Source organism: Actinia tenebrosa, unplaced genomic scaffold (genome assembly GCF_029948245.1).
Source record: "Actinia tenebrosa isolate PJP-AT-01 unplaced genomic scaffold, QUT_ActTen_1.0 PGA_scaffold0__85_contigs__length_37466705, whole genome shotgun sequence".
Lineage (NCBI taxonomy): Eukaryota > Metazoa > Cnidaria > Anthozoa > Actiniaria > Actiniidae > Actinia > Actinia tenebrosa.
The window spans coordinates 25,927,925-25,952,336 of record NW_028292569.1 but is presented as its reverse complement, the minus strand read 5'-3'; the positions used below and the strand labels follow the sequence as shown (position 1 = coordinate 25,952,336).

The following is a 24,412-nucleotide window of genomic DNA, read 5'->3' as shown; positions in this document are numbered from 1 at the left end:
AGCAGTTCTGGAATTTTTCTTTGTTAAAAAATAAATTTTAAGAGAATAAAAACGAAACCAAAGTTGATGGACTTACAGAACATCTAGTGAACTAAAATGGCGGCGGGAAGATAGAACACGTGATCAGAACATGGTTTACCCAACAGGGGAGGGGAGCGTAGATTTGTCAACGAACATAAATAAATAAATAAATAAATAAATGAATAAATAAATAAATGAATAAATAAATAAATAAATAAATGAATAAATGAATGAATAAATAAATCAATAAATGATGAATAAATAAACGATATCATTAAATAAATCAATAAATTATAAATATATAAATAATCAATCATTTAATAAAATGCAAACAAACAGAAATGAATCAATGAATAAATGAATAGATGAATGAATGAATGGATGGATGGATGGATGGATGGATGGGTGGGTGGGATGGATGGGATGGATGGATGGGATGGATGGATGGATGGATGGGTGGGATGGATGGATGGATGGATGGGTGGGATGGATGGATGGGTGGGATGGGTGGGTGGGTGGATGGATGGATGGATGGATGGATGGATGGATGGATGGATGAATAAATATCAAAACAAGAAAAACCTTATCTTTAAATACTTTTATTTTATCAAACATATGTAATTTAAAGTGCCAGGTTAAAACCTTAACTTAAATAACTCAACAAATAAAGCTTAGGGAGTAGTTCATAACTAAGGGTGGAGGGGGCTACCTATGCAGATATTTAAGGAGACAGATATTGTTACAAGCAGTAAACATCATTTTTTTACCTATTGAGACATTAATGTGAAAACGTTTTTCTTTTTGTATTTGGGTTGGAAAATCCAAAAATATTAGGATAAGTATGTAACTGAAGAGTTGTATCAAATAGGACTGGTTGGTATTGTAAATGATTTATGATTTATATTGCGCCCTTTCTATATGGACTGGTCATATATTCCACATAGCCCCCTCCCCACCAACCTTAAATTATGAATGGCCCCTTAGTGGGAATAAATATCTTAAATACTTATGCAGTATCAAACTTGAAATAATAATTTTATAAACCTGTAAATAATGTTAGCTTATAAACTTAACCTCAATTAAATTGCAGGTTAATTATATTGCGAACCCTTACTAGTATTAACGAAACATTGGAACCAATTTAGCTGTAAAATTGTCCTTTTGATTTTTTTTTTTTCACTACAATATCAGGGTCGCAAAGAAAGGGATCCCATAAGACTTCACACTGAATTTTGAAAGGATGCGTCACTGCGAAAATGTTTGACCTATCACACATAATGCAGTGATAATTGATCATACAGCTAATTTTGGTGCTATCCCAACACGCATCAAGCAGAGACCCTTGAGGCCACCGAAATATAAATCTTCTCTAACAATTTAAGCTTTGCATTGCATCTTTGGTTTTTAAATCAAAGATTATTGCATAACATGTTGGTAATAGCTGTCTATTATTTATAATGTCCTTGTCTTACTTTTATATATAATTTTGTTTGTGTGAAAATTATAAAATAATATGAATAAATAATATTATCAAAAACAAGAAAACAAAGTGTTTTAGTATGCAAAGGTAATCCAGCGTACTCTGCCATCTTAATACATAATTACACATCACAGACAACCAGCTAGAGATGGAAATATTGACCTGGGTAATTATGCTTCTGTCAATCAAATTTCGGAGTTTAGGTATTCTTTTGATATTTGATGCAAGCTAAAAACCACAACAAATGTCTCTAGGCTAAATTGAAGTCCTAGAATGTGTTATTATTTTTAAGATAATTGGACTGTGTTGGCTGAATAATAAATATGGGGGTTACAAAACATGTTGCAAAATTGCATCTTAAACCTCAATCAAATCATCTTTGAAGTGTAGTTCTAGTGCTAGTTGTCATGGTGATAATGGTTATAGTGATAGTGAGTGTATATCAACAACTTACCCCTCTAAGGGGGTGGGGTAACGTACAGTATGGATATTTTTTAAAACTACACAAAAGCCACAGGGCTCAACAATGCCCTTCATTTTCTCATTCCTGTCGTTGGTACTGGAAAAGGCTTGTACCACGTCGCTTCATAATGATGTGGGCAATTCCCAGGCCAATACAGATACCAATTGCAATCATCAAGAAAGCAATGCCTGCCACGGCACCCCCAGGCACTCCTCCCTTCTTCTTCCCCTTTTTACCTCCATGATCTGTTGGGCTGACGGGAGAGGAGGTGGGGCTGTCAATATCCATGGAGTCATAGAAGAATTTTTCAGCTTTCTTGGTCATTTTTCCTTTGCCTGTTGGAAAATACATCCTTGATTAAATATGCTTTTCAGTTATCATTAATGACTACTTTCACTGTTTTATCACTAATTACCAGGCATGTTCCACATAATTTCCAATTCTCCTTCCTGCACAGTCTTTCTCAATACCTCTATTGCTTCTGTTAGGTTCTTCTCTACTACTTCTTTCACATAAGGTGACGTGACGGGCGGCTTACCAAGAAGTGTGAACCAAATTTGGATGTACTCTGAGCTCTTTCCATTCTTTTTACAATTCAGGTCGAAAAATTGAAAACATTAATAGTTAATAACTTCTATATTTACAGTCGGCTACTATAATTGGGGCCAGCTATACAAGGAGAACCAATTAAATCGTAGAATATAAAAAACAATACATTCCAGCTTTGGGTAGCGGAGCCAATCAGAAACCAGCAGAAAACGATTGCCATCAAAGTTATCTTTTTATTCCCAAGAGAAAATGACAATGGTTATATCTTAAGTTCTTTACGTGTAACACCAGGGTCAAATTACAATATTGTCGTGCAGTCTAGGTTTCTGATTGGCTTGACTACCCAGTCTATCCAAAGTTGCAATGCAAATTTGTTTTCATTCTGCATTTTGATTAGTTCACTTGTCCAAGTGGCCCCGGTTACACTCGTGTGCGCTTACGAACAATTTTCCATAAACCATGCAAATAGCCTGTCTCATGGAAACGATAAAAATACATGTTACCATGGAAACAGTACCAGTGCATGATGCCATGATAATGGGTATTTGTTAAGAATTAATTCTTATATTATATACATACCCTAACATTATCCACTCTGAGATTTGAAACCCCTGCAGCTTTGGCAACACTGTTCCTAACGCCAACATTAAACTGAGTCTCATACTTGGACACGTCTCCCATTATGTCACCTTTAAAAATAATTGTTTTTCATATTCAATATTCGTATAATTCTAGACTTGAATATAGAGTTTGGCTTGCTGTGATTGGTCGAGCGACCAGTGATTCTGAGATGATTATTACTGCTCATGAAGTGATTATGAGGTATACTAAAATGTTTTTTATCCTGAATTTTGTCTTTTCACTGATATTAAAGGCTATATTTAACTGATAATCAATTAGCCTTATTCTGAGTTCCTTTCAGCTAGTGACGAAAGATAATTTTGAAAGTCATGATGATGGTGATGATAATGATAATGATGATGAATAATTGACACCTATGATAGCGGACATGGGCTGGATTCAGTTTGATGAATGAATCAATCATTAAAGGGAAAAATCATGACCATCACCACTACTTATTGTCATTACTGTCATAATTATCATTGTGATCATCATCATCATTACCATCATCACTATCATCATCATCGCCATCAACATCATCATCATCACCATCAACATCATTACCTTCACCACCATCATCATCACCATCAACATCATCACCATCATCATCATCACCATCAACATCATCACCATCATCACCATCAACATCATCATCATTTACTATCACCATCACCATCAACATCAACATCATTATCATCACCATCAACATCATCATCATTACCATCATGTTTCATAATAATCACCATCATATCATTACCATCATCATCACAATCATCACCACCACCATCATCATCATAAAATATGGTCTTTGTACCTATGACAGTGATGATCATGTTGATGATGATGATGATGACAATGATGATGGTGGTGGTGATGGTGATGATGATGATGATGGTAATGATGTTGATTATGATGATACATGATGATAATAATGATGATGGTGATGATGATGGTAATGATGATTCATGATGACAATGGTAATGATCATAGTGGTGGTGATGATAAATGAGGATATTGATCATGATACATTATTATGATGATAATGATAAAAGATGGAAATGAAAAGGACAGCCAGCTTACCCTTCAGTTTGATTGAAATGACAGCCCGGTTATTAACAAAACATGGATTAATGTTGAACACAGAGAGTGGAACTGTTTCAGGATCGTAGTTGAAGATATTTATCCTGTGGTACCGGCCTGTTACCTGGTTATGTATATCAATCCTTAGCAACACATGTGACAGGTTGCTAAGGGTGCCAGCTAGCACATTCCAGGGCTTCTTTGAGAAATAGTACTCGCTAGTAATCTAAAGATGGCAGTTGAAGTTAATTAATCAGAGTGACCTCAACAGCAATGAATTAATAAAATCTTAATAGAATGGGGGTGAATTGCAACCCTCTCATCCAAGCCCCTGGATCTGTAGAGACCATGACATCACCCTGAGATATCTTTTGGGTGGTCTTGAATATTCCTTTAATGGACTACCTTTGGTGAGTTAGGTTACCCAACCAGTTGCTCTTCCTTAGTTTCCTACATATCACCCTTCTGCCACTGGGATCCCAAGAACGAAATATGCTTATATCCACTATATTCCTTCAATGGGCTACCTTTGGTGACTTGCTTTACTCTCCTGAGTCTCCCTTCTCCCTTATGCCACAGGGATCCCAAGAACAAAATATAAAAAAAGAAGAAAAGAGTTCTACCTCCTGTTTATATCCTCTGTGCCAAGTTTCCTTCTTTACTATCCACACATCGGCATCAATGCCACGCACTGTGGTGGACCCAGTGTATATCATTGCGGACTTGTTATTTGAGAAAACCATCTCAGATGAAGTCTTCATCCTAATATGGTGATCAGCTGTTTCTTTTCCTTCCCAGGTGTTATTGGGGGACAAGATAGTAACATTTTGACAGACAGACCCTGAAATATTGTAGATTACACCATGGGTGAAGTCATGAATCATGTGTGTCTCTCCGTAACTTTGGTGACGATGATCATAGTACTTGAACATGGCAATGTTACGATCAACATCATAATATTCCTGCAATCAGTAAAGAAATCAGTGAAGAAATGGAATCAACTATCAAACCAAGCAGCTCAAAACTGTTAAAGAAAACTCTTATACCTTCATATAAAAGACTGATTTGTTGACCATATTTAATGACTCTATCTCAACGCTGAAAACAGATTTCATCTCTGGCAAAGGTTTTCTATCCTTCATCCCAGCACAAAACACTCCCCTTGGAAGTTCAAAGACAGATGGTGGTGGTGGTCCTGGCTTGAAGGAAAAAAAGTCATACACATGGTAGAATGAACGAGTGGAATTTTCAGGAAGGCTGCCACCAGAGTGATAGGTATGGGTCGTGGTACCATTAATGGTGGCACGGACAACTTGCATATTGCCAGAACCATGAGCCATTGACCAATCAGGAATAGAGAAATAGTAATCGAGGAGATAAGAATGATTATGATGATTGATGCATGTCTGCCAGTGGTAGCATCTAAAAATAGAACAAAATATAGAAATAAATTACCAGGGGTGTAATTCAGGGGAGTGGTACAGGGGGTGTGCACCTCCCACAGATCAGCTGATATCTACTATGTTATTGGTTCTTGAGTTCGTTAGATGTGTTGTTTTCTCCCAAGCACTGAATGGTGCTTTTTTAATTTACAAGTGTAGAAACAGTTTTTCAGCTCCCTCTATTGCGGGATTACCGAAATGTTACGTTATTCCGAAAACAAAAGCTTCAACCATGAAAAATGAATAATTAATTAATTATAGATGCATGGTTGAAAGTGAAAGTAAATGTTTCTACTTCCTTGTAGTTTTTCATATAAATTTTTAGGATAACATAAGCTTATTATCGTACCGTACAAGAACACTATATGACGAGAGTTATTAGCTGAGCAAGCACTGAGTTCTTATTAATCTTCTAGACGAAAAAAAAATCAAAACTTTTTAAACGCACAAAGCGTGGTCAAATAAAATGCAAGGTTCTTAAAACTATTCTAAAATTAATAATTATCACCTTGTATTTTTCAACGAGTATTTAGGTTGTTCAGAAGCGAAAAATCATGAGTGGTATCTAATTTTTTCCCTATGATAACCTTTTTTCCTGTTTGTAAGGAAGTGAAAGTGTGAACTTTGGTCCCGTAATCACCATTCAAGAATAACGAAATACCTTTGTTTTTATCACTCTAAAAATTTAAATACTTAGCAGTAAAACTCACGATATTCCACGGACTGTTTCATTGCCGATAAACGTTTCGTTATAGCTGGAACCAAAGCGGAACAAGTCGGCCATTCCTTCAATTTGGGAACCGTTTCTTCCGAAGAAAGGGTATCGATGGATGTCCGTGATATTTTGCAGAGAACAGTTTCGATTCCCTTCATCGATCACCATCATCTCATTCTCATTGTAGTTATAAATGTTGTATGTGGACCTTCCATTCTTGATCTTCCTCAGGGCACCTTTATTTGCGTTCTTGTCATAGTATTCAGCATAGAGAACAGTGTAGTTCCTGTCAACAATATTCACTTCGACACTTGCTTCAAACGCCTCGGGAAAACTTGGTAATTTAGGTCCGTAATACTTGTTTGGGTTGGAAGAACAGAAAGGAAAGATGTTGCCGCTGATAAATTGTGGTGGAAAGACAACAAAAATAAGCAAAACGACTGCAAAAAGATGAGCCATGATTTTAGGAGCCTTGCAGAAGGTTTTGGACGTTACAACGCAACTAGTTATGTAACAGGACAGGACTGGACTGGACTTGAGAGCGTGGATCGAGTAACGCACCTGTTCCACCTGTCAGTGCAGAGAGTAAGTTGACCTAGTTAGACAAAATGTCTGCTATTTTGAAGTGTACTCAAAAAAATCACGATCAAAAAGTTAAGTTTTGAGTCTTTCCTAAATCAAAATCTCCCTAAAAATCCCAACTTTTTTCCTAAAAACAATTACATGTTGGGTTCCCTGTGTCAATGACGTCATATAACGTGAATTTCCACTCGTGTGTTCGGAAACCTATGACGTACTTCGTTAACCCTAGTCTCTCTCAATCACCTGAACTGCGAATATCCCATCTAGCTAGCCACAACCCTTTCTCAATCACCTGGGCTGCTAGTATCCCATCTAGCCACAATCCTCTCTCAATCACCTGGACTGCGAAAATCCCATCTAGACACAATCCTCTCTCAATCACCTGGACTGCTAGTATCCCATCTAGACACAACCCTCTCTCAATCACCTGGACTGCTAGTATCCCATCTAGACACAACCCTCTCTCAATCACCTGGACTGCTAGTATCCCATCTAGACACAACCCTCTCTAAATCACCTGGACTGCGAGTATCCCATCTAGACACAATCCTCTCTAAATCACCTGGACTGCGAGTATCCCATCTAGACACAATCCTCTCTCAATCACCTGGACTGCGAGTATCCCATCTAGACACAATCCTCTCAGACCCCTCACGATAACTCGTTTCTACGCTTCGCGTATCAACTAGCCTGCGTCACATCCGGAATTTTCTTCGTAAATACGAAGAAAATTCCGGATGTGACGCCGGCTAGTATCAACGAGTTAAAAAAGTATTTTGGGCTTCCTGTTTCGATGTCACATGACATCGTTTGCGTCATAGCCATTTAATATATTATTGATTCACGCGGAGATCGAATAACACGGTCGACATTTGTTAGGTACCGTAGGACAGTGTAAAATATCTTTCTCGCTAGCATTTCTCCTAGATTTCTACAAATCTTGGTAAGTCAATATGTATATATATTTTTTTCTATAAGATCTGATGAATATGAATCAGAGATAATCAATATTTCAGTTTCGAAATATCCTGAAATGTGTTTCGTAATATACTTACCCATCAATTAGCTTATTTAGGTATTTCCAATTCCACTGAAAAATCGCTCAAAAATATTTTTGATATCTGCCCTATATCGTCATAATTTATTTCGTTCTATTTAGGTTTACTTGGATTAATTATCCCTTAGGAAGGAAGGATATACACAAAAAGAAGTTGACCATTTATTTTCCACAATTGTTATATCAAAACTAATTTATGGTCTTAGTGTTTATGGAGCATCACCTCCGGAGCTTACCACCGTACAAAACTTTTTAGATCGCTGTTACAAACGAAATTATACAACATACCATTATAATATCCAGGATCTTTTAAATAAATTTGACACAAGGCTATATAAGAAATCGGTTAGTACAGTAGTGACCATCCTTTGCATAGCATAGCGCCTAAAATACAAACGTCCAAATATAATTTAGACCTAGAGTTAATTCTCAACGTTTTAAAAACTCATTTGTAAATAGAATAATCTTTAGTAATTAGTATCTTTTAATCAGTTTTTTAGTTTTATGATTGTAATCACGTTGATGATATGTAAATATAGTATAGTATACAAAGTATAGTATAACTAAAAAGTCTCCTTTCAGTTGGGGCTTAAAGTGAGTTTCGAAATATAAGGTATTTTTTTCCGGTTCGGTTTCCTAAAAAGTCGTGCGTTCTGATTGGCTGTTTGAGCGGGCGGTATTTTGTCAGTATCTGCCCGCGCTCGCGGTCCGGTATCCTTTGCCCCTAAACAACAAAACAAAACGAGTAAAAAAATTACGTGAAAAAATAAAGTTATTTACCGTCCTATAATCGGTCCGGGTAGGGAAAAACTGTGCCCTCGGGCATAGTTTTCCCTATCCAGATCTCCTGGCCGGTAAATAACATATATATATCTCACACCTGAATAGGCCCTTTGCAGCTAGTGGTCACGTGCTTGGATACCGCTTAGCAACACAAAACTGGAGAGCAAGCCTTCCAGTAAACAAAAGTTGTAATAGGTCAAGCACGCGTGGTTTTATACGATAGTTTCATCGTTCAAAACGCTTAATCCTTTTGCCCTATCTACAAACACAGTAAGATAATCTTAAATTCTCTCCTTTGGACTCGATTTTTGGTTCGAAGTAACGATATTCTTCGCGTTATCGCGAAAAAATTGTCACCGCCGGCCCGCTCGACGGCTGAAAAACATGGCGACTTCGCAAGGTATGTACTTCAAAACTCTCCTTTTTTTTGGTTTCTTTTCAATTATTGGACTTCTAAAATCTCTAAAATAACAGTTTAGATTGTGAATGGTGATCGATTGTAATTGGACGGCATTTTAATGGACGATTTGTTTATTTTTTGTGAGAGTGATTCCACGTCTAAAGTCAAGACTAACCCATGTTTACATATATTCGCTGTAGATGTTAGAACTCCCGACGAGCCATCACATACCAAGAAAAATTCTTCGTACTGATATTTTTATGTTTATTTTTGTTTTAGATGAAGTAGAAACTCAAGACATCTCTATCTTTCCTTCCCTCACCTTCGATGATGTAGGGAGCTACGCTATAGAGAAGTCTGGCTGCACAAGCACTTCGAAAGCGTACAAATTTATGGCGGAACCAGGCTATTTACATGACGTTAAAGGTACTTGATAGCCAAAATGTTTTTTCTATTTCATTATGATATGAATGGCAGACAATTCACACTAATTTTTCCAATTTTTTAGTGATATATACCGACCAGTGCGTGAGAGTTAAATGCAAGTGTTACCGCTCAATGAGGAAGTCTGAACCACCGCACATTTTAGAGGTGTCAGTCCAGAACAACAATTTGACATTGCTGTCTGGGCTGTGCTCATGTGTAGCCGGGGCAGGTGGATACTGCCATCATGTGATCGGGCTTCTTTACTATTTAGCCCTTCTTAAGCAACTGGGACATCGGACATTGCCTGATGAGCTAACATGTACCAGCATGAAGCAGCGTTGGAGCATACCTAGAGGATCCAAAATCGCACAAAAAGAAATACAAGACGTGCTAGTGAAAAAACCCCAACTTGGCGCTTCGTACAGTAGATATATCAAGAGTAATTTGTATTCCCCATCTACCCAGTATCCTACCCTCACAAAAGAGCACTTTAATGGCTTCCAACCACCTTATCCTCTCTTTACAACCATTCTGCCCAATCAAGATCAACTTGGCAATATCCCATTTGTACAGAGCAAGTTTGGAAATGTCCCAAAAGGCTGTTAGTCCATGGGCCAGGGCTCGACCATGGTAACACTAAGGGGGACAAATTGTGAGTTATGCCAGGTTAAAGGTCACCTAAAGTTGTTTCAAAATTTATATGATAGCATTCCTAAAAGAGTAGCTTTGTGGCATTTTTTGTAACATCAGATTATTGAAAAATATCGATTTAGCATGAAAACGAGGCTGGGATAGATTAATTTATAAAAATAGCTTTGCATGGTTTTAAGCTCGATATTTATTTATCACATGTTAAAACAATAGAGCTACTATATATTATTACATTTAAAAGCTGGCTTACTTTGAAATTACTTATAAAAATGATTAAAAAAGGAAGAAAATATATTTGCTGATCCGCAAAGCATTTTGGGTAATTTTCAAGATGGCGGACTATTTGTGTGGTAAGTAGAGTAGAATTTTCAGCAAAATCAGCTCAATTAAACACTTTTAAAGACTACGAAAATGAAGATACTGATAATACAGATATTTCTAACAATGTTAGAAATCGGAATTTGCATTTTTTCAACAGATTTGAAGCTTTGTCTTGTCGATTTTATAGTCCTTACATACCTTAAAGAGACGTAAAAGCATTTTTGATTTTCTTTCTTGTACAACAGATCTTAAAAAGTGTATTATTCATTGTACTGATGATAATAGTCAAAATTTAACTTCCCCCAAAGACCTCGGATCTTGGAAAACATTGCTAAAGGCTGCAGAAATTCGTAATCACAAAGCAATTCTTGATGTGGCTAGGGATACTAACGAAGGAGAAATACCGGCAAACGTTATGTATCATAGAAAATGCCGAAGTATTTTTACTCTGAAAAGAGATCTTGAAAACCTTTCTCGATCAACTGAAGATGCTGATGATGTGCAAGAGCCTGAGCAAAAGAGATACGCAACTAATAGACAACCATCAAGCTCGAGTAGGACATACGAGGAGATATGCATTTTTTGTGAAAAGAAAAGTAAATATTTAAAATCTTCAAGAAATCGAGAGCGTTTGATTCAGTGTAGAGATTTGCGTGCTGATGACTCCATTAGAACAACTGCTATTGCTAAAGATGACACTAAGATAATTGCCATCGTAAGCCGTGAACTAGTAGCCGCCGAAGCTTGTTACCACCGTTCATGCTATCGAGATTATACTCGCCCTGCTAAAGTGAGCAATTCAAATGAATTTCAAGACGGGGATGAAGTTGTTGATGTTGATGATTGGTATAAGGACATTGAGACTCAAGCTTACGAAAAGCTTTTCGAATTCATACGTTCTTTACTAGAGAATCCAAGATTAATAAAGTTGGTTGACCTTAGAAACTTACTAATTTTCCACATGAACTCAATGGGCGTTACCGAAATTACTGAGTCAACCAAGAAATACATCCGCAGAAAATTGGAATTTGAGTTTGGCAGTCTTTTGCAGTTTGAGGACCTTCTTGACAACAATAAGCTGTTTGTTATTCCTGAAAGTCTCTCAAAACGTGAATTGGCTAAGGAACTGGCAAAACTTGCGCAACAACAAGAAGATATAACTATGCCATCAAAGATCAAACAAATTCAGGAAGCTAGTCTATATATTCGGAATGGTATTTTGTCAAATAACAATACAGATGTGTCGTGGCCTCCAAAACCTTCAGAACTCTGTCAGAATGCAGTAAACATACCGGAAGAACTCAAGACTTTTCTTTACACTGTTTTGACTGGGAATACTGAGATTCCAACTGAATACCCTCAACGACTGGAGCGCCTAATCAGTTCTTATGGACAAGATCTTATTTATGGTGTGAGCGGTGGAAAAGAGAAACCCCCCTAAACAGATATTGCTACCTTATGCAGTCAAATCTTTGACTAACAATGTTGAGGTCATACAGATGTTAAACAGATGCGGACATGGTATTGCCTACTCGCAAGTCGAGGAAATAAACACAGCACTTTGTCTTAAAAAAATGGCATCAACGCCCAACAATGACGTTCCGCTGCCCGAAGATATACAGCCGTATATTGAGACAACACTTGGCTGGGACAACATTGATCGATTGGAAGAAACGTTATCTGGAGGAGGAACTTCTCATCGAGTAAATGGTATTGTCGTTCAGGCCAGACGTTTTGGTCCAAATCTTCCTGCACAGCCAGAATTTGAGATTGCAAGAACAAAGAAAAGAAGCATTGAGCCTCTGCAGCGCGCTGAGATTCCTCCATATAACGCCGGAGATCGTTGTGGCCCTCGAGCAAGGAAATATGTTGAAGTCACTTCTGAAGAATTGATGGCAAATGCAAGAAAGAAGAATCTGATTTGGATTTTAGTACGACTCCATGCAAGAGAAAGACAGAGAGCAAGTAGCTGGACTGGTTTTAACATTTCCATCCGCAATAAAGTAGAAGTCACAAAAGACAACATAGGATATTTACCAACTATCAACTCACCTGCTACAGACATGGCAACGGTCCATGAAGTACTAGTACAATCTTTGAAGATAAAGAACCAGCTCAAGTTGAAAAGTATCGTCCTTGTGTTTGACCAAGCGCTGTACGCAAAAGCAACTGAAATTCAATGGAAACATGACCAACGATTTAAAGATATCGTACTAAGGATTGGAGTGTTCCATACAGCTTGCACCTTACTGTCTATCATTGGCAAACGCTTTCAAGATGCTGGGCTTAGAGATCTATGCATCGAGGCAGGTGTGATAGCAGAAGGTTCTGTCTCAGGAGTCATGGATGGCCGTAGATACAACCGTGCAGTTAGATTCCACAAACTAATGTACGAAGCACTTATGAGGTTGATATGGAAAGGCTTTCGGTCATGGATCGAGGAAAACCACAAGGAATCAAATAGGAAAGTTGATGCTTTCTTCAATGGACTTGAGACACTTTACGACAATGTTTGTGAGGCAGAGTTCAATAAACAAATGGGAAGTTCTAGTTTTGCTGAATTCGTTAAGCTCTATGACATGTATATAGACTTTCTACGAAAGCATAATGGTCAGCTCTCTGAATTTTGGATGTCATATATTGACATTATGGAGATCCTTCTGGGACTTTTAAGAGCATCAAGAGAGGGTAACTGGGAGCTTCATATCTCTTCTATCAGGGGAATGGTTTCGTGGTGCTTTGCGTATGACAATATAAATTACGCCAGATATTTATCTGCTTACTTGCTAGAAATGTCCCACCTCGAAGAAGATCACCCAGATGTAATAGAGTACTTTAGAGCCGGTGGCTTTTCTGTACAGATTGGTGACGACAATCCATTTGGAAGAATACCCGTAGATCAAACCGTTGAAGAAACCGTTAATAAAGATACACAGACTGCTGGAGGAACCAAGGGATTCAGCTTGAAACCTGGTGCTGTGAGAAAGTACTACTTAGTTGCAGAATTTCGAAGCATATTTATGCGTCAGCTTAAGGATATGCTTCATCTGAACACAGCAAGCAGAAAACACACTGATCTTCAACCAAGTAGGATGGCAAAAGATGAAGCAGATGTAAATGCATTACTCTCATTGCTAGAAGAAAGCTGGATAAATCCTTTTAACAGTAATCAACAGGATCTTGTTTGTTTATCTACCGGTAAACTTGCGACTCCAGAAATTGCCAAAGATTTGATTCAAGCCAAAGCTCTTGGTGAGGAAGCATACAAGTCATTTAGAGAAAACCGACTGGAGTCTAATCCACCAAAGTCTAATTTCTATGATAAAATGACCAAGCTCCAACTGAAAACATTTGGAAATCTGTCCAAGAAGATGAAAGTCGGAGGAGGAACAAGCAAGGAAGTTATAATAAAGGCAGATAGAGCTTTATTTGCACAGATGCTGATCATTGCTGAGAACAGAAAGCTGAATATAAGTGATGTCCTTTGTCACCCACTTGGACCCCTACCTTGGTCTCTGGCATCTGCTGATGGATCGTTAAGGAAAACAAATAAATCATCTCTGTTAAACGACCTGAAGAAGAACATACCAGCGGCAAATACCATTCCACAGCCAAGTGCACGAATTATTGATGGGATGTTTTTTGTTCAGAAAATGAAAGTTGACCAGAAGACATTTGGTGACGTAGCTGAAAGTCTCATGTCTATGATCCTAAATGAAGGAAACGAAAGCGAACGTATCGATGTTGTCTTCGATGTTTACAAGGATGAATCGATCAAAAATGCCGAAAGAGAAAAGAGGGGTTCTGAAAGTGGACACGAGTTTAAAAACATCAAATCAGATCATAAGATTCGTCAGTGGTCCAAATTTCTAGCAAGTTCCAAAAACAAGTCCCAACTTATTAAGTTTATTTCAGAAGAATGGAGAAAGGAGAAGTATCAGGAAAGATTAGCTGAACAATCAAAGACTATCTTTGTAACAACAGAAGACCACTGTTATGAAATCACTTCATCAGGTTCAGCAGAATGGGAGGACCTTCGATCAAATCATGAAGAGGCTGACACAAGAGTTCTATTCCATGCAGCAAATGCAGCATCGGCAGGCTACGAAGCAGTTGTGATTAGTTCAGAAGATACCGACGTATTTGTTCTCTGTTTGGCTTTCAGTAGTTATATTCCATGCTCATTGTACGTGAAATGTGGCAAGAAGATTCGAACAATGTACATTGACATTTCAAATGTAGCTCGAATGTTAGGATCGCAGGTATGTACGTCTCTTCTCGGTTTTCACGCCTTTACAGGCTGTGACAGTGTCAGTGCTTTTGCGGGAAAAGGAAAACTAGCTGCATTCAAAATGCTGAAAACAAACAAATTGTACCAAGACCTATTTCACCAAATTGGAATGCAGTGGGATTTCACAGACGACGTGTTCTCAAAGATACAAGAATTCACATGCAGAATGTACAGCTCCAATCCTGGAACCAAAGAAGTAAATGAGCTTCGTTATAGATTATTCTGTGTGAAGAAAGGGAAACTAGAATCGCAACAGCTACCGCCCTGCGCTGACTGCTTAAAACTCCATACACAACGTGCAAACTACCAAGCAGCCATCTGGAGAAGAAGTCTGCAAGGCTGCCCTAACGTTCCATCACCTATTGGACACGGGTGGATTCACGAAGACAACAAGTTTGTAATCAAATGGATGAGCGGTGAACCAGCCCCCACAGCTGTCCTAGAATTCCTTTCCTGCTCTTGCTCACGCTCATGTAAACCATCAAGCTGTATGTGCATTATAAATGGCCTGAAGTGCACTGATATGTGCAAACTACGTGACTGTGACAATCGTGTAGAAGATGAAGATCTCGAAGATGATGAATGTTCAGAAGAAGAAGAGGATGATGAAGACAATTAAAGAGGCCATTAACAGTAAGTTTGTATAGAGTCAGACGTTTGATATTGAAAAATAGGCTACGCGAAGAACAATATAAATGTATCAAATATATTTTCCAACTATTCTTTCCCTTTAAAGCACATAAATCACAAAATAACTTGTTGCCATGGTAACTACGATATTCTAAAACTCCCTAGAGTAGCTCATGTTGAGCTTACTGAATACCTTGTCTATCATTTTGAAATGATTGCATATACATTTCAGGCCTTATAATAAACTTGAATAGCTGGAATATTAGTATTATCTAAATTTCGATTTTAATTGAGTGACGTCATAATATCACGTGATTTCAGCACTAAAGCTACTCTTCTGACATTGCTATCACTGAAAACCATAAAGTAGAGGGTGCAAGCTTTCCAAAAATGTATGATAGCATTTGTCCCCCTGACTGTTACCGAAGACCTTATTTTTGGGGGCCTGGCCCATGGACTATGTGTCCTGTCATATCAACAAAAGATGTCAACTGACTACATCATAAATGATTTTACTTGCACTTCTTTCCCAGAGCTTCCCCTCTCAAGTGCAGAGGACAGATTTAATAACAATGTGTCAATCTGTCTTGACAGTCGTCAACAATCTATATTTGGAACATTGTCTGTGACAACAGAGTCATCACTGAGAGTGCAGCAGCAAACAGTCACTCAAAGTCAGAGTGATGTATGGCACCTGCTCAGGAAAAAAAGGGTAACAGCAAGCAAATTTGGCATTGTCGCTCGCCGGGTGTCACATTTTGACACCCTTGTCAATCAGCTAAACCCCACCAGATTTGTACAAACTGCAGCAATGAGAAGAGGCATTGAACTTGAACCACATGCTGCCATGGTCTATGCTAGCAATGCAAAGGGTGGAAGAGTAAACCTCTTCCCATCTGGGCTGATTGTCCACCCAAAGTGCCCATGGCTAGGTTGTAGCCCAGACAGGAAAGTCTATGACCTTGATGCCATAAATAATGGTCAGAATCCCTTTGGCTTGTTAGAAATAAAGGTCGTTAAAGAGGGGGGAAACATCATTTGACAATGTGAGGTATCTCACCAAGGACCAGAACACTAACCAGTACAAACTGAAAACAACAGACATTTATTATTACCAGATCCAGTGCCAGCTTGGACTCACAGGATTAGAATGGTGTGATTTTTTCAGTTACATTGACGAAAATTTGTTTGTTTGCTCTAGAATTAATTTTGATTCAGTGTTTTTCCAGCAAGCAAAGGACAAAGTTGATAGTTTTTTCTTCAATTACTATTTACATTAATACACTAAGATTTTTGTTGTTGTTCTCAAACCATGGCCAGATTTCTTATGATAACAAATATTATATTATTTTTATTAATGACAAATCAATTCATAATCTTAATTTATTTTTTATTATATTTATATCATATTAGTATTATATTTATTTGTGCTATTTAGATTTTGTGTTTGTTCATTAGTTTTTTTTTTTGAGTTTTCATTTACAAACAAATTGAAATAGTTACAAAAAGCAATCCAAGACACATGATAAACCAACCTGCATTAAAGATTATCTAATGGGTTATGTAAGCCACATTAATCATACATTCACCAACTTCTTACAGACACTATGCCTCATTATTACCATTGGATAAAATAAGTGGGCCTTGAAAATTTGTAAGGAGGCAGGCTACAGTATATAACTGATTGACTGAACCTAAAGTGGACAATGGCACATCTGAATCAAAAAAGTGGTACTCTTTGACTCTTCTTATTGCCCTCTCGACATGAATTCTAAGACTTGCTAGTGTCTTTGTTTTTTGAACATCTGCGGCAGAGAATTGTTCCTGACTTTCAAGAAACGGAGGAATATTTAACTCTACCCGCTTCTCCCTAAGTAAATCTTCAATGTCAAACCCTTTGTCTGCCATGACTGAATCACCAGGTTCTAACAAATCTAGAATGCCGCTGCACCTTGTGATTTCCTTATCACTAATCCCCCCTGTGTAAAGGCTAGAAACGAAGCTAATAGCTCCATTAGGGGTAATGCCTATCAAACCCTTGAGTGTAGTATTACTCTTATAACTAGAATAAAGCTGCGACTGAAGTAGTAGGGAGGTAGGTGTTTGAACAAAAATCTCTGTACAATCTAGAATGACACGTGTGCTTGCATAAAGCTTTTTAAAACCTTCTGGCATAAACCTATCAACATCTTGCCTTGAAGGCCAGATCACTTGACTACCAAGAAGAAAATACAAAAAATTAGTCCATGTGATCAATTTCCTGCAAACTGACGATTTATGTATTCGGAACCTATGAGCTAAATCCTGTCCGAATAGACCTAGTTTGAGGCGTACACAAAACATAAACAATTCATCCACAAGAAGCATATTTCTTGAGTCTGGTCTACTTTCTCTTTCTCCAGAGGCATAACAATATGTCATTTGTGCAGCACATGGCTGCAAAAACTTAAAAAAGAACTGAATATGTAAATAGGATGGGAAACCTGTATAAAATCTTATGATCTCATTGTCTGTGCCAAATCTCTCAAGCCCAAATTTATTAAGTGCTAATTGTTCTGCAGCTTGCCTCTTAATGTCCTCAATTTCTTTTGCAGCTTCAACTTTAACCCTTTTTATTTCAGTGAGGGCAGCTGCAGTTTCATTTCTACTTTGTTCAAGTTGCTTTTGTGCATCTTGGAACTGTGCTCTGAGTGACTGGACTTGTGCTTGTAGGTCATCCATGCTGAAGGTTGTAGAAGTGCTGGGACTATTATCTTCATTGTCATCACTTTCATCTGTCTGAGTGTCTCTGTAAAAAGGTTTTGAAATTATGATGACACTCAGTTCACACTCAGTTCACACTAAATAAAAAATTATAAAAGACTAAATTATTAAAATTATAAAATTATTTTGGTTTAAACCAAAATAAACATCAAGTACAATTCCATCAGTCAAGTCTAAATGAAATGTATTGAAGTAGAAATATGTGATATTCATTACCTATCTACTTGTCGAATTATCTTTCTTCTTGCTTTGGATTTGGTTGACCAGTCAAAGATTGATGGTACAGCTTCTCTTTTTAGCAACTGACGTCCAGAATCAGTGGGAGGATTGTAATCTTCCTCAGTGAAGTGTTTTGAGCACACTCTGGTACTTTTGTTAACCTATTATAAATCAAATGTCCTTTTAATAACAATGTAACTGTATTCAACTATTTTTATCTTCATTACAGTTTTTTAAAGATCCACAGGCAATTCGTATTGTGCATTGATATTGTTAGATTCCTATATACCTTGAAGTGTGGGCCCACATCTCTTCGTATCTTCACCAGCCATTCCTTTTTCAATTGCTCATCCCTTGCACGGCCTGGTAAGCGGTGAAACTTTAAATCAGGATGATATCGAGAATCTCCGTTACACAAGGGAACACAACAATGGTACGAAGAATTTTTCTTGGTATGTGATGGCTCGTCGGGAGTTCTAACATCTACAGCGAATATATGTAAACATGGGTTAGTCTTGACTTTAGACGTGGAATCACTCTCACAAAAAATAAACAAATCGTCCATTAAAATGCCGTCCAATTACAATCGATCACCATTCACAATCTAAACTGTTATTTTAGAGATTTTAGAAGTCCAATAATTGAAAAGAAACCAAAAAAAAGGAGAGTTTTGAAGTACATACCTTGCGAAGTCGCCATGTTTTTCAGCCGTCGAGCGGGCCGGCGGTGACAATTTTTTCGCGATAACGCGAAGAATATCGTTACTTCGAACCAAAAATCGAGTCCAAAGGAGAGAATTTAAGATTATCTTACTGTGTTTGTAGATAGGGCAAAAGGATTAAGCGTTTTGAACGATGAAACTATCGTATAAAACCACGCGTGCTTGACCTATTACAACTTTTGTTTACTGGAAGGCTTGCTCTCCAGTTTTGTGTTGCTAAGCGGTATCCAAGCACGTGACCACTAGCTGCAAAGGGCCTATTAGTTCACTGGGTACGTTATCACACATCCCCTTCTTGTATATTAAAACTGTAGGCCCCGTCTGTCAAAATCAAAGCCGTTTGGAAAAAGCTGTTTTATCACAGATATAGTCACTAATTTTATTTCAGTATTAAAATTATTTATGCAAATAGAAAGGTCACAGGATCTAGCAGCACTGTGCTCTGATGCTAATAAAGCACAGTTTTTGACCAATCAGCATGCACATACTGTCCCAGCTATATAATAAATTAGTTTTATATTTACGTGAGTTCATATCTGGCAGAGTTTTTTGAGTATTTTATTGATTCTTCATTCTTATTCTAATTTGTTTTTTCATCTTTTAGGCCAATAGCAGTCATGGAAAAAGGTAGGGTGAATATTTTTAAATATTTCATAAATTATTATTTCTTTCCATCATTTTTTCTGATCTCCAATCAGGATGACTTTCATTACTTTCTTCTTTTATCCCTTTGCCTATTCATTTATTAATTTTCACATTCATTCATTCATTCATTCATTTATTCAGTATTCGTTAGTATTTCTCAGTTGTTTTTTTATTGAAATCTTATTTGTATATTTATTATTATTATTTTTTCTCCGTAGTTGTTAAGCGCTATAGAGTTAAAATGTATATAGCACTATAGATTATTATTATTATTATTACTATTATTATTAGTTTATTTTATTTAGCTTTACTGAACTTAAATCTGAATGACTACCCTATCATATTTAATTTTCTAATTATTCATTTTTCCATTATCTCATTTTTCACTTACTGATTCATTCATTCACAGGTAATGGCCCTCCAACTAGCACAACAGATACGAGTGCAGGACCCCCAGCATATCCTGGAAACCAGTGCCCCTCCAACTTGCCTGATGGGTACTATGCTACTGGGGGACCTCCTCCAGCATACCCAGCCGTACCCAGGGACCCAGCCGTACCCAGGGACCCAACCTTATCCAGTCCAACAAGGTTACCCCCAGAGTTACCAAGGACAGACTACGACAAGTGTAATTGTACAGGTACGTACATAATAACAATAATGATAATGATAATAATAATAATAATATCAATTTTTTTTTCAATTAAGAAAATAAAAAAATTAAAAATAATAATAAAGATAATGATGATGATAACAGTTTAATGATGACATATCTACAGAGTAGCTCCACAAATAGAAATTTACTGTGTTTGGATATGTAGAGGGAGGAAAACCAGAGAAATCTACTCTCATAATTCCAGGTCCAGTAATTTCATGGTAGACCCCAGGTGTGCGAGTCTTTGATTTAAGAATTGAATGCTCTTGTTTCCATAGCAACCAAATATGGTCGTAGCGAGGCCTGTTGGAGTACCTCCCCCTGACTATCAGGCACTGGCTTGGTTTGCTTGTCTATGTTGCTGTTGGCCTCTTGGCCTTGTTGCCATCATCAGATCAAATGAGGTGTGTTGTTATAGCTGTCCACAGGTAGCCCAAGTGACGGGTTAGCAGGCTGTATCATTATCTGTTTTAACAAGTTTTACTCTACTTTCACATTCCCCATAATGCCTTGCGTCTTTGGGGGTAACCAATCAAAAAACTGTCCCAAATTGAAAGGTTTCTTAATTGAATTTATACTATACCTGCTTTTATCTGTACAATACTGATTATCAGTTTATTCCAAGTTATTTTTGCGTGTACAGATCATCAAGAGTTTTGGTCTTACAGAAAATGTATTGACTTGAAATTACCTTAAACCTCTTCAAGCTTCTATCTTTTTCTGTCTTTTACTTCTTCATTTTATTTTTAGATACCAAACAAGGTATTTTCAACATTGTCTGATCAGCCTTCAGCAAAATAAGTGGGTTTTTACCCTCTGGTCACCCCCCAAAGACGCAAAGTATTATGGGGATGTCAAAGTAGAGAATGTAATACTTTTTGAAAGTTATATTTTAATACCTCATGAAATCTTGTTGTGAAATCTTAAGACTAGATGATGTCGCAACCCACTACTTCTGTGCTTGGGCTACCTGTGTGCCATTCTGTTATTTAACTTAAACTTTTGGAGTAATATTAGTTTTTTTGAAATAGTTAATTAGGGTAGAATAGTCCCTTTCACAGTTCCCTGTGCCATCTTGAAAGGTAGCCGTGCCTTTGCATTGAAGCGAGATGAACGGTGAGCTTGCAATGATAGAGACCTTTTTTAACACCTTGGACAATTATTCACAGGTCTCTATCATTGCAAGCTCACTGTTCCTCTCGCTTCAATGCATAGGCACGGCTACCTTTCAAGATGGCGCAGGGAACCGTGAAGGAGACTATTGAGTCATCTTCAGTGTGATTGCAAGTCAGTGATGTACACGTTGCAATGTAGATATAAAGTAATTTTTTAAAACTGTTACTTAATAATTAATAACATGTAATTAATAGTTTATAACATAATTTTACTCATAGGTACGAACTGCCTCAGCAAGGGGTGATTACCTCACAGCCGAAGCTGCTTCCCGTTCAGCTCGCACCATGTCCTTCCTGGCAATTGGTTTAGGGATAGCGTTCATGGTTCTTTATATCATCATACTCACTGTTTATCTCATTCCACTACTCACAATGGAAAACACTTATAATGACTACAACTGAAATAGTTCATCTTAGAGCGAGATCAATAGACAATAGAAGCTTTGCACCATCACGTGCCCACGCCATAATACAGCTTGGACTGCCTGTGGTTAGATGGCAGAACAATAAAATCTCTTTGCTCTTGGGAATTGAATTCTTCCTCATGTAAAACGATTGTATTGTTCCTGCCATCTAACATGGCTGCCGTCACGTGATGGTGCAATGCCTCTTTGGCCAACCAATCACTGTTGCAGCAGTTTTCCCAGTAAAATTGATACTTGTTGCACTAACCACTCAATATCTGTTTTAATGAATTCTACAAGAATTATATAGCCATTTTCTTTTATTATCAAAGGGCAGTAAACAATAGAAACATTTTATAATCAATTTTCCACAATCACAGTTTAAAATTCTGAGACATTCTAGCTAGTTTGTTAAGCTTGTGGGGCATACGCGCGGAGATACGAAATTTATCTTCGAGTGTTAAAAAGATCTCTCACAAGTGAAGCACAGCGAACGAGTGAGAGATTTTCAACACGAGAAGATAAATTTCGTATCTCCAAGCACCCATGTAATATTCTGTTTATTATATAATTATTCATAAAATCAACTTAATAAGCTTTTTATTATCATAAAAAGTTTTCATTTATAAACTAATAGCTTAAATACGCATGGAAACGATATTTTCACATGTGAAAATAACGTTATTTTCACATGTGAAAATATCAGTCTTTGAAAAGGAGAAATAGAGGATATTACATGGGCGCGTGGAGATACGAAATTTATCTTCGAGTGTTGAAAAGATCTCTCACAAGTGAGCGCAGCGAACGAGTGAGAGATTTTCAACACAAGATAAATTTCATATCTCCAAGCGCCCATGTAATATTCTGTTTATTATATAATTATCAATGAAAGTATGTTTTGGATTTTTCAGGCAATTCTTTCCGTGTATTTTTGAATAGCCATCGCAATGGTGTTATCTTCACACGTGAAAATAACATGTTATTTTCACGTGTGAAGATATCAATTTTTCGAAATAGAGAAAAATAGATATTTCATTGGTAATTATATAATAAATATAGGTATTTTATGGATAATTATATGATAATAGATATATATTATATATATATAATATTATGTGATTAGCATTATATGATTTGTACTAAATAGCACTGAAAACAATGTTATAGACATTGCATTTTTTCGTACTATTTAGTGCCATATATCCATGAGAAAGTTAACTAACAAAATGGTCCCCTTCACAGTTCCCTGCACCATCTTGAAAGCTAGCCATGCCTTTCCACAGAAGCAAGATGAATGGTGAGCATGCAATGAGAAAGACCGCTTCGATGCAAAGGCATGGCTACCTTTCAAGATCGCACAGGGAACTGTGAAGGGGACTATTGTACACATTAGTGCAAAGTTTTGTAGGTCTACCGTCCGACTGAAGTCTACCGAACTTTGACTAATTTGTGCAAAGTTTTTTCACAGATATATGGTTTGCACTCTAAGAGTGAATTTACTTGGCCTGTTAAACAAAGTTGAAAGATATACCTTCGTATCTCAAAGACCCGACATTCAAATGACGAATTATTTTCACAATCAACTATTTACAGAATCAATTCTGAAAATATTGTGTAAAGGCTTATAAGCACTTTAAGGACTTATTCCCACAAGATGTATTTATGATTATGTCAATACAAAATGTAAAAATGATTATGATAAAAATAAATAATCTTTAAAAAAAGCCAACAATCCTGATCTCTAGTAACCTGTGTTAAAAACTAAGACTGGGAAGGGCAAACTATACTGCATATTTATTTATTTATATTTTATTTATTAGCTTTACAACTAGTACTTATTTAAAAATAAATTTAAAAAACACTAGTTAAGAGAAAGAACACTGGGACAAGAGTCCCATATAAAGTTCCTCAAAAATAAACATTTTACATACACTAATAAGAAACATTAACAGAAAAACACTGACATATCTATCAAAAACAATGAAATATTCTTTGTTTGCATGTTAAAGTGTAAACGGTATATCAGTGAAATAGCAGAACAACTAAATAGCGCTATAAAACAGATCTTTCTTTTCAATCCCCCCCCCCCCCCCACCCCCCCGATAATTTCATTGGTGTGCTTTTTTGTACTAGTTACTCTTACTTTATCTCTGTTATCACAGTTCAGTGTTTTAGGGGGAGGGGACCCCCTCCTGTATGTAACCTACTAGTTAGAAACTAAAACCATGAAGGACCGAATTTAACTGAATATTCTTCGTTTGCACGTTGATTCATCTAGCTTGGCCATCACAGTTCAGTTTTTGTATGGGGGCCGAAGA

At 37.1% G+C, this 24,412-nt stretch overlaps 5 protein-coding genes across 9 annotated transcripts; 3 read left to right on the top strand and 2 right to left on the bottom strand.

The window, feature by feature from the left end:
* Positions 1-604: 604 nt before the first annotated feature.
* Positions 605-6,899, bottom strand: LOC116307616 (uncharacterized). Its single transcript, XM_031717885.2, has 7 exons — positions 6,367-6,899; positions 5,261-5,636; positions 4,838-5,176; positions 4,215-4,440; positions 3,093-3,202; positions 2,380-2,548; positions 605-2,299 (listed from the first exon to the last, which is right to left on the bottom strand). The coding sequence occupies exons 1-7, from the start codon at positions 6,828-6,830 to the stop codon at positions 2,043-2,045; spliced, it is 1,941 nt and encodes a 646-aa protein (XP_031573745.2). The 5' UTR covers positions 6,831-6,899; the 3' UTR covers positions 605-2,042.
* Positions 6,900-7,779: 880 nt separating this feature from the next.
* LOC148913941 (proline-rich transmembrane protein 1-like) lies at positions 7,780-23,820 on the top strand. 4 transcript variants are annotated; one of them, XM_089037811.1, is made up of 7 exons: positions 7,780-7,896; positions 9,473-9,619; positions 9,702-10,271; positions 19,820-19,842; positions 20,270-20,500; positions 20,794-20,919; positions 21,910-23,820. In XM_089037811.1, exons 5-7 carry the CDS (start codon positions 20,273-20,275, stop codon positions 22,090-22,092), a joined length of 537 nt encoding a protein of 178 aa, XP_088893937.1. In that variant the 5' UTR covers positions 7,780-7,896; positions 9,473-9,619; positions 9,702-10,271; positions 19,820-19,842; positions 20,270-20,272; the 3' UTR covers positions 22,093-23,820. The 4 variants fall into 4 exon arrangements, with proteins under 4 accessions (XP_088893937.1, XP_088893936.1, XP_088893935.1 ...); XM_089037810.1 differs by lacking the exons at positions 9,473-9,619; positions 9,702-10,271; XM_089037816.1 differs by lacking the exons at positions 7,780-7,896; positions 9,473-9,619; positions 9,702-10,271 and adding an exon at positions 18,814-18,946.
* Positions 10,602-12,032, top strand: LOC148913944 (uncharacterized). The gene is made up of 2 exons (XM_089025946.1): positions 10,602-10,620; positions 10,837-12,032. Exons 1-2 carry the CDS (start codon positions 10,602-10,604, stop codon positions 12,030-12,032), a joined length of 1,215 nt encoding a protein of 404 aa, XP_088882072.1.
* Positions 12,014-16,554, top strand: LOC148913943 (uncharacterized). The gene is made up of 2 exons (XM_089037788.1): positions 12,014-15,515; positions 16,046-16,554. The coding sequence occupies exon 1, from the start codon at positions 12,091-12,093 to the stop codon at positions 15,499-15,501; it is 3,411 nt and encodes a 1,136-aa protein (XP_088893914.1). The 5' UTR covers positions 12,014-12,090; the 3' UTR covers positions 15,502-15,515; positions 16,046-16,554.
* On the bottom strand, positions 16,602-19,472 carry LOC148913942 (uncharacterized). 2 transcript variants are annotated; one of them, XM_089037801.1, is made up of 4 exons: positions 19,178-19,472; positions 18,784-18,977; positions 18,492-18,655; positions 16,602-18,300 (listed from the first exon to the last, which is right to left on the bottom strand). In XM_089037801.1, the coding sequence occupies exons 1-4, from the start codon at positions 19,191-19,193 to the stop codon at positions 17,118-17,120; spliced, it is 1,557 nt and encodes a 518-aa protein (XP_088893927.1). In that variant the 5' UTR covers positions 19,194-19,472; the 3' UTR covers positions 16,602-17,117. The 2 variants fall into 2 exon arrangements, with proteins under 2 accessions (XP_088893927.1, XP_088893924.1); XM_089037798.1 differs by having other exon boundaries at positions 18,784-19,472.
* Positions 23,821-24,412: the final 592 nt, after the last annotated feature.